We start from the raw sequence: 10,858 nt of genomic DNA on the forward strand, positions 1-10,858 counted from the left end.
GCCGCTGAGCCTGCGCGTCCGGAGCCTGTGCTCCGCAACAGGAGAGGCCACAGCAGTGAGAGGCCCGCGTGCCGCAAAAAAAAAAAAAAAAAGAGAGAGAGATGACAGTTTTCCTCTAGTCTGTAGATTCCATTGCCCTCTGAGAGTTCACCTAGAAAACCACACACCGCCCTAACCCTACCACCCACAGGATGGAATGTGACCCTTGTTTGTCTCTGGCCTGCTGCCCTCTCCGAGCTCTGTTCCCGTCTACCTCTTGGGGTTGGATCCCCACCATGGCTCCCCTCTGTAGCGGGAAGGCTGGAGGTAAAAAGGCCCCTTAACCCCTAACCTGTCACTGGGACACAGATTTAGAACACAGTGGTCCAACTTATATGGCGAACTTGGGACTTCCCTTTGTTTGTTTTAGTTAGCTAAAAGTTAACTAGAATCGCTTGCTCTGTGCCAGGGCCGGTATAAATGCCTGGATGTTTGCAGCTGGCAAGTAGCAAAATATCACCCTGTGTCCCAAACTCGATGGCTGTTGGAGGCCCAAGTTCTTACTTCTCAGAGAGTCCTAGCGATTTTCTCTTTCTCACTTTGAAATACATAGAGCAGGCAGGGTATACAGGGAATGATATACTTGGCACTCATACGTCTGTGCACACCTTCACATTTTACCTGTTTGCTTTAGATTCTTTTAGAAAGAAAGGAATTATGACAAATAAAATCAAAGCTGCCTGTAGGATTCTTCCTGATGCTTTTCCTGAGTCACCTTCCCCTGGGGTAGCGACTCTCCTAAATTTGGTGCTTATCACTACTTTGTATATTTTTATATTCTTACTACATATGTATGTTGTACATTAGCCTTTGAATTCATACCTTATATATAAAAACAGTCATCAATCACGCTCTGGATTTTTGGGTTTTGTTTGCACGATTTAGACTGCAGTGCACCTTGTTGCCAGTCTGAATGTGGAATGTCATATGAATAGATTTCTGAACTTGCTAAAGATAATAGTCGTTCCTAGGTTGATTTATAATTAAATTTCTCTTTCAACCTTACATGAAAGTTAAAGAAACTGAGTATTTGTTTTGAGATGGAACCTCGTGGATAGATGTAGCTCCAATTCTTCCACTTGAATGCTTTTTTTTTTTTTTTTGACTAAGTGAAAATTTATTGGTCCATTTCTCCTATTGATGGGCGTTTAGGTAGTTTCTAGGTCCTGCAGTTACAGCCATGCTGCAGTGAACATTGTTGCACATGTTGACTGGGGCACCCATGGGAGAGTTTCCCAGGGAATATACCTGCCATGTAGGATATGTCTACTTTTACCTTTACTAGGATTTTCCGAATTGCACTTCAAGGTGATACCTGTGTAAGGGGGTTGATTGCTCTGTATCCTTGACTCGAGACAATCTTCTCTTGCCCTTAACAGACTTAATATTGTTTGCTAATTTGATGGGTCTGACCTAATATCTCACTGTTGCTCCAAATACGTTTTTGAGATTAGATACTGTGTGAGATTTAACAAAGTCCAAATGTCCTTTTCTCTTGATTTTCTTGGATCTGAAAAGAATCCTTTAAATACTAGCTTAGTCTGGATTCTTGCAACTTCAGTATTTGCAATACTTCCCATGCATCATCCAGGAAGTCCTTCAGTTGTGAAGCTGTGCTGTATGGCTTCATTCAGACAACTGTTTTGAGGTCTCTCTATTTCTGGGGCCTCCCTTTCTCCTTCGTCCCAATTTTTGGTTCTCCCCAGTGCAGACTGCTCCTAAGGCTGGCCCTGGAGCTTTTGAAATCCCTCCTTCAGGCAGCTTCTGTCCACTCTCTTCCTCCTGTATCTGGATCCCCATCAGGGCCGGGTAAAGATTTTTATAATTAACGTAAATGCTGCATGAGTTCTGCTGAGGCTTAATCATCCTGTGATGATGTCAGTAGGAAGTAGGGAAACTAACTTGGGGTGGGGACGGTGGCGGCAGGTGGAGAGCACTTGGTATGATGGAGATTTCAGCCCACTGGGTAGTTAGCTGTGTATGTGATGAGACAGAAGAACACGGCAAGAGATAGTGACTTTCTTATTTTTAAGTATAAAAAGGAAACATAATTATATTAATTTTTATTTACATTTTTAATGTATTCTTGCCCTTGATCAAATTAGAGAAAGATACGCTTTTTTTTTTAATTGAAGTGTAGTTGACTTACAATGTTGTGTTAGTTTCAGGTGTACAGCAAAGTGATCAGTTTTATATATATATATTCTTTTTCAGATTCTTTTCCCTTATAGGTTATTAGAAGATATTGAATATAGTTCCCTGTGCCATACAGTAGGTCCTTGTTTTTTATCTATTTTATATATAGTAGTGTGTATCTGTTAATCCCAAACTCCTAATTTATCCTCCCCCTGCCTTTCCCCTTTGGTAACCATAAGTTTGTTTTCTATCTGTGTCTGTGAGTCTAGAGAAACACATACTTTCGATGGGCTGGTTTTACTTGGTATAAGACACTCTATATCCTGCAGTAAGTATATTGCAATTTTGCTTTTTAATTCAAGGGTATATTGAAACAAACTTCATAGAGAATTAGACGAGAATATAAAAATCAATATACTCAAACGTATACATGTTTCTTGCGAAGTTAAGTTAGTGACGGCGATTTGTGGAGCCTCAAAACTCTCGGGCTGTCCCCCCACCTCCTGCTTCACTTGAGAGTTTTTCATTCACAATGACCATTTTAATGGAAATGTTCAGTCCTTAGAAGAACCTGGAATGTGCATTATTTAGATTTTACTGGGCAAGTGGGATTTGTTTCTTCTACCCTAGTTATCAAAAAGATTAACCCTTTGACCTCTAAACTCTAATCGCAACCACTCTGAAAACAAAGGAGTTATTTGTACAAAATAGTGGGAAAAGCAAGGCTTTATGCCAAGTGGGATGTTTCTCAGTTGAAGGAGGTGGCAATCACCGCACACATTTTTTTCCTTGTGTTGCAGGCGTCTGTGGAGGCTTCTGGTGAGATCGCATTATGCAAGACTGGATTTCCCGAAGATGTTTACAGTGCAGTCTTGTCCCAGGATGTGCTCGAAGGACAGCCTCTTCTCAATGGTAGGATCTCGAAAGATACATTTGTACACACAGCGTCTGTGCTCTTGAAACACTGTTCCATGCTGCGGTTTAAAAAGTCTCTAAATGATCTCTACTGTACAATAAGTATGAATTTTTCACTGTCCCTATAATGAAACTGTAGGGACTTTGTTTTAGGATTACAGAAGAGCTCACGAATCTCTTATGTACATAACTGGAAGGCTCCCGATCTCTTGAAAACATCAGAGAGCTTTCATTTTTCATTTACAGTGGAAACCATCACACAATTAATTTTTACAATTTTCTGCCTGCATTTTACTTATGTTGAAAAATCATATTTACCAAATATCTGATTCTACTGCTTTTAAAAATTATTTACAGCTATCATCTACTTAGTATTTTGAATCAAAGAAATGGCTATAATATTATCTCTGCTGAGACATGTCAAACTTTAATATTTAGCAAAATTATAATGAACAGATTTAGCGGGTAAAGAAAGTCTCAAGACAGGAGCATGAAATCCATGTTTTTATTATGCCGTTGTTTATAGAAATTACTAGATAGCTGCTTTAGTTGTAATATATGTGAATTTCCAGTATAGACTCATCTCCTATCTAAATATGGATCAAGGTCATCATAGTTATCATATGAAAACTCTTGCCAATAAGTCTAGATTAAATCTGAAATAAAACTTGAAATCAAAAGCAAAATTCAAAGTCCCTTCTGTTACCTCTAATTGAAAGCAAATAAAATTTTGGGTAGTAATATTTTCATGGACTTATTTATCATTACACAAAATGTCATTGAAATAGGAAAGCAAGGAGAATTGATTAAGAAGTTGTATTTAGGTTCTGATTTCCCACAAATCGTGCATCTCTCTGAGCCTGTTTTAAACAGTCGCTTTTAGAAAATCTGAGTGACCTCAACTAATTAATTTACATAGGACTCTACCACACAGCCTTAATTGAAGTGTCTCTGTAGCTCTGACAAACCTTAGTGGTACCATACTTAAGAATACCATAGACAGAGGACTTTGAAATGTAAATGGACCCTACTAAGCATCTGTGGTGCAGGTTATCTTTTATTTTAATTTCTGTTCTGATTGTGGTTTGCTTACACCTATGTGATCTTTCTGAAGTTGATTTTTTATTTAAAGACATCCTCCCGTCCCTGCCTCATCACGTGGTATTTTAATGAGTAAATGTTAAATCAGTCTGTCTCAGTGCTGAATTGCTATCTCATCTAGTGGTTAATGGTTGATGCGAGAGAGGTTTAATTCAAATCAAAGTGTGTAGATTTTTTTTTACTTAATACAAGTCTCAGAGTTCTGCACATCTGTCATTTTCTTTAAATCTGTAAATTATTATGTGGCATCCTAGGACCTATGTGACCTTAAATATTATTTGAATGCTGAAAAAATATATTGATATTATTCTAAAGAATAATTCAGGCAGAGCAAAAATGTCAGTGGAATTTGTTGCATTTTGGCATTTTATTTTTGAGATACATTTTTAAATGGATAATTCCTTCTACTTTCTCCTTCTAAAAGCTTCTTGAAATTTGCTGGTTACAGATAAACACATGGTCTGTCTCTAGAAGCCATTGACTTAAGATGAAATACATTGGCATGCTGAATAGTTTTGAAAATGAAAGCCTGTTTTTTAGTTATTAGATACTGCTGGTGACAGTAGAAACCAGACACAGCTGATTGCCAGTGTCATGTTAGTATAACCTAGAAACTTGGGACTTCGCTGGACTTGTAAATATAAAAGATTGAAAATACTTCTGACTTTGTGCTCTAGCTATCTCCGAGGGGAGTGTGTATGACAGTCTCTGGTAGAATTTCTGCGCTTTCCGTATGCCCAGTTATTACCATTTTTATCATTTAGCCTTTTTGATAAAACTGTTTCTCTCTTGACACACCATTATCTTTTTTCTTTATCATTCATAGAATATGTTAAAGAACACCAGCATCTCAATGTGTGAAACGTAAAGTTCATAGTATTGATTCCTAGAAAAAAACGTGTTTTTTTGGAAGGAGGAGGGCTTTTGTGAAACATCAACATTCCTTTTTACAAGAGTGTTGTCACCGGTTATATTTATTTGGGAGAATTGTTACTTAGAAGAATTCTAGTTATTTATTTATTTTTTTTTTACCTTTTCTGTCTTTTTGGAGTTTTTAGTGAGATGATAATCCAAAGTTGGGTGTGTCCACTGAACCCAAATAAATACCATACCATAATCATATTCACGAATTCTACGTTCTGTGCTACGTCCGTTCACCGTGTATATTCTAAAGCTGAGAGCAATCTATTGCAAGACCAACCAGAGTGATCACTTTCGCCATGGTTTTATGATTTACAGTGTTCAAGGAAAGAAATAATTGTGCATAAGAAATATGCAACAGTTTTCCAAGGCATTTGCCTCATGGCAGGTTCTACCGTATTAAGGTTGACATTAGAGTCTAAAAACCTGTTGAAGTCATGACTCCTAACTCTTGATGCTTCCTTTAATTTCTCACTGATGACATTTGGGGAAAGGAGGACAGTCGTCCAACCGTATGTATAGGATGGTTTCATAGTGTACGTTCCTGGTGCACTAGACTTTGTACAAAAGTTTAACATTTGGGTGTATAAGTGCCATGAAAGCTGATTCTTTTTCAAACAGTGAAGTCACAATCTTTGTGAAGGTGCTTGAAAACCATGGATAGACAGAGACAGTGTTATAGTCATGTTAGAAAAGCGGGCTCTAGTCTAAAGAGCGTCCTTTCTCCCATCCTCCCCTTCTATTTTCTGCTGTTGTAATGAATTTCATAGAAAGACTGGACCCAATGAGCTAGTGCTATCCCTCCAATTTCTCTTATGGTTTTCATTGGTGAGTTTTTGGTAAAATCATAAAGAGGGCAAATGTATTTCGTGATAAACCTTCACATTTCACATTATATCATGTTGAATATTTCCACTCTTTTGAAAAGAGGTCAGTACTTCAAAAAAATGGTTATCTAGGCCTCTCTCTGTTCCATTTTGTTAGCAAAAACAGATTTTACTTAACTGTGCCTCTATTTTTGCACTTACAGGTGGTTTCCAGTTTTTCTCTTACATATTGTGCTGCTGTGGAGATTCTTTTTTAGCGAACTCTGATTTTTCTTTAGGGATATTTTCTTTGGGGATTTGTGTTCGAAAGTAAAATTACTAGGTCAAAGGGAATGGAGAGTGTATTTTATTTTTATTTTTTTATTTTTTATTTGTTTTGCATTTTTGTAGAATTCTTCTTTTCAGGGCTGAAGGTATGTTAGTTCTTTTCTCCATCCTCATTACCATTGAATTTTACAATCTTTTTTATTTTCCTACTTCCCCTCAGGTGAAAAACATTCCTTTTTTATTGTGTGGTATTCTCTGTTTGCCTTTTGTAAATTAGGATCAATTTTAATATGTTTAGGTCATCATTTTTACCTTGCATTTTTCTATTCTGTTTTAAAAGCATTTCTTGCTAACCCCCTCATTTTACAGGTAAGCAAATTGGAGCTCAGAGACGTAATAGGCTTTTCCCATGACTGTACAATTCTTCAGATTGTTAACTATAGATCCAGAATTAGAACCCAGGTTTCTGATACCTAATTTAGTGATGATGATGATGATGATGATGATGATGATGATAAAAAGCCATTATACAATAACACAGGGAAGAGTGAGAGCTAGCCTACCTGTCCCTGTGTCTCGTGGCAAGCTTATCTTAGAGTCGGTCTTCTTTATTTCCCACTTAACACCATGGTTTGTATGTTACTAGACGCATTTGGGAATTGGTGACGCTAAGGCAAACAAACCCCCCTATGATTAAAAAGTATCTCTCAGTGATTGTCACTATGAGTATTTTGTGCATACCTGTTTACAAGCAGAAACATTTAGGGCTTTAGAAAATAATATTTAGTCTTGAATATTTAACTTACACTCCACTGAACTAGAAAAAAATCTCTTGTGGGAGCACATTACTTGAAATAAAATAACTGCAATCATAAATTTTCATTCTGTCACCAGCAGTGTATCTGACACTAGGAAATAACAACCATGCTGCAGTATCAGCAGAGAGCTTCTAAGCTGTTTTTAGGCTGGATGTGAAGAGTGATTTTCCCGTGTGTTTTGCATTGGTGGTCCGCATGCTTAGACATCTCGCTAAGTAAACTCCTCCAACTCTGGTCAACATAAATAGCAACCTGCAATTACCAAGAAGCTCTTCAGTAATGCATTCAGACTCACCAACTCTGGGCAGCCCATGATGATTATTTTCAACTAGATGGAATTTGATTTAGATTAGTTTACTTACTGATTGAGGCTCGCCTGCATTAACATGCTGAGAGGAAGCTGTCATATGGTATCTTTAGATACCAGTACTGAAATTTTTTTATTATCTAGTAGGACTATACAACTGCACTACTTTTTTAGTAATATAAGTGCTTGTGTATGTTACACATTACTGAATTGGGAAGCCATCTATATTTTAAGCAGTTCTGCTGTGTTCCAGGCTTGTATGAATATGTTAGGAAACCTTGGCTTTTGTTTAAATTAGTGTGGTTTTTTTTTACATTTTGATAAATCTTTTTTTTGTTGTTATTGAATGTGTAAATGTTTTAAGATATTTAAAAGATAGGTTTCTAAGCATCTTGTTTATACTATTTGGCAGCCCTTTACACTTTACTGATTCCCAGTTGATTGTGGGAAAAGGTGTTAAGGACTGAGATTGTTCTCTTGGATATTGATGATAGGCTCTTAGGAGTTACAAATGAAATAAAGATTCTCAGGGGTGGAGAACTTTTTTTTAATACCTTGTGGCATTTATTTTTTAAAGAACTATTAAGGATGTAATAAGATCAACATAAGAACTAAGAAATTTCATCCTTGTTTTCATCGTAATCATTTAGACTTTATTTAAGACTTGGGGGCCTCCCTGGTGGCGCAGTGGTTGAGAGTCCGCCTGCCGATGCAGGGGACACGGGTTCGTGCCCCGGTCCGGGAAGATCCCACATGCCGCGGAGCGGCTGGGCCTGTGAGCCATGGCCGCTGAGCCTGCGTGTCCGGAGCCTGTGCTCCGCCACGGGAGAGGCCACAACAGTGAGAGGCCCGCATACCGCAAAAAAAAAAAAAAAAAAGACTTGGAATTTTTTATATCCCTTTCAATGTGATGTATTTTAGGTCCAGCTTTCTTAATGCAATGCTGCAAACCAAGATAAACCAGTTTGGTTGGTCTCTCTTTTTTTTTTTTTTTTTAAAGTCCTTTTGCAGTTATACATAGCCTTCAGTAATTTGGAGTAGCTGAGGTCTGCCGGCTCACAAACTAGCAGCCAGATCTGTGATAAAGAAAGTAAGTCACACCTCACCTGTGCAAACGTATCAGCAAGCAGGCACTGAACGGTTTAAAAATCTGTCCTTCTAAGATCAGGGAGCCCCTCTCGGTCTGTCCTTTTAGCCTGTTTAGTAAGCATCTGGTGGAGAGTAGAAAATAAACACAATTTACTTTATGCTAGATGCTATGGTGAAAAATAATGCAGAGAAGGGAAATAGGGAGAATGTGTGGTTTTGTTGTTTAAATAGGATGGTCGGGGAGGTGTCATTGCATAGGAGACATTTGAATAAGAATTGATGTTGCACATGGTCCAAGAGCTATAGATAACTGGGAGAGGAACATTTGAAATAACAGCAAACAGCAAGTGCAAAGGCCCTGAGGCAGGATTGTGTCTGAAATGTTGAAGGGGCAGCAAAGAGCCTCCATGTGACAAGACGTGGAGAGCGGAAGGGGCAGAGTAGTAGGGGGTGAAGTCAGATGAGGCTGGAGCAGTGGCGGGCCATGTTGTTTGGGGTCCTGTAGACCACCGTCAGGACGTAGGCTTTAACTACTAGGAGGTGAAAAGCTATCACAAGCCTTTCAGTAGAGGAAAGACATGATCTGACTGACAAAACAGTATTGTTCTGGCTGTTGTGTTGAGAAAAACCCCAAAGGGGATATGAGGGGAAGAGGAGACAAAGTAGGAAGCTAGTGATAATCTAGGTGAGAGAAGACAGTGGCTTGAACCAAGGTAGCAGTTGTAGAGGTAAGAAAAGGGGGTGGACTCTGAATAGTAAAAAAATAATTTATTGAAGTGAAATTTACATAACATAAAACTAACCATTTAAAAGTGAACCATTCAGGGGAATTTAGTGCCTTTCGGTGTTTTGTAAGCACCGCGTCTATCTAGTTGCAAATAATTTTTACCACTTCTAAGTAAAACTCCTTATCCATTAAGTATTTTCTCCCAAATCCTCTTCAGTTCCACAGATCTTTTGTGTCTGGCTTCTTTCACTTTAGCATGTTTTGGAGGTTCATCCAGATTGTAGCATGTATCAGTACGTCATTCCGTCTTACGACTGATAGTATTCCATTGTACGTATGTATATGTGTATATAGTTTACAGTTTGTTTACCCATCATTAATTGATAGACATTTGGGATCTTATCACCTTTTGGCTATTGTGAGTAGAGCTGGTTTGAACATGGGTATACGTATACTTTTTTGAGTACCTTTTTTCAGTTCTTTTGGGTATATACCTGGGAATGGAATTCAGAGGTCGTATGGTAATTCTGTGTTTAACTTTTTGAGGAACTGACAAACTGTTCTCCACAGCAGCTGAAGCATTTTGCATTCCCACCAGCACGATGCAAGGGTTCCAGTTGTTCAGCATTCTCACCAAAACTTATTGTTTTCTGTTTATTTTGATAGTAACCATCCTAGTGCGTGTGAAGTGGTACCTCTTTGTGGTTGTGATTTGCATTTACCGAACGACTAATAATGTTGAGAATCTTCTCGTGTGTATCATTGGTGTATCTTCTTTAAAGAAAGGTCCTTTGCCCGTTTCTTAATTGTTTGGTTTTCATTTTTGAGTTGTAAAAGTTTTTTTGTATTCTGGATACTAGACCCTTATCAAATAGATGATTTGTAAGTATTTCTCCCATTCTCTAGGCTGTCTTTTCATTTTCTTGATAACGTTCTTTTATGCAAAAAGTTTCTAACTTTGACGAGGTGCAACTTACCTGTTTTTCCTCTTATTGTTCTTGCTTTTGGTGTCACATCTAAGAATCCATTGTAAAATCCAAGGTCATAAAGATTTATTCCTGTGTTTTCTTCTAAGAGTTTTATGATTTTAGCTCTTCTATTTAGATCACTGACCCATTTTGAGTTAATTTTTGTATGTAGTGTGAGACAGATGTCCAACTTTGTTCTCGGAATATGTTTTGGCAGTAGAGCTGACAGGATTCGATGGATTGGTTGTGAGAAAAGCAGGGTCAAGGATGACTCCGTGTTATTTGGTCTGAACCCTGGGTAGGACATTAGTCACTGTGATGGGAACGATCGGGAACTTGGTTTGAGTGTGTGGAGATGAATATCAAAGATAGGTAAGAAGACATTTAGTTGTGGGTTTGGGGTTTAGTGGAGTGGGCTGGGCTCTAGAGTGGGGAGTCCTAAGTGTATGAAGGAAAGCCACGACCCAGGGTGAAATCATAAGAGGATTTTCACTAAGTGTGAGGAGGAGAAAACCAAAGAGAGAAAGAAATGGTTTCGTATGGTGCCTTTGAGCACTCCAGGGTTAGGAAGTCAGGATTAAGAGGTGGTATGGAGATAAACACCAAGGTCCTACTGTATAGCACAGGGAACTATATTCAATATCCCATGATAAACCATACTGGGAAAGAATATGAAAAAGAATGTAGGGCTTCCCTGGTGGCGCAGTGCTTGAGAGTCCGCCTGCCGATGCAGGAGACGCGGG

General features: G+C 38.4%; 1 protein-coding gene across 1 annotated transcript in view; it reads left to right on the forward strand.

Annotated features, from left to right (window-relative positions):
- CDH2 (cadherin 2) overlaps positions 1-10,858 on the forward strand; it is a 219,928-nt gene that overhangs the window by 28,440 nt on the left and 180,630 nt on the right. Inside the window, exon 2 of the mRNA XM_007455364.1 lies at positions 2,976-3,087. Within this exon, the coding sequence (XP_007455426.1) occupies positions 2,976-3,087 (112 nt within the window). The remainder of the gene's footprint in view (positions 1-2,975; positions 3,088-10,858) is intronic.

The sequence above is a fragment of the Lipotes vexillifer genome, unplaced genomic scaffold, assembly GCF_000442215.2.
Source record: "Lipotes vexillifer unplaced genomic scaffold, Lipotes_vexillifer_v1.1 scaffold1018, whole genome shotgun sequence".
NCBI lineage: Eukaryota > Metazoa > Chordata > Mammalia > Artiodactyla > Lipotidae > Lipotes > Lipotes vexillifer.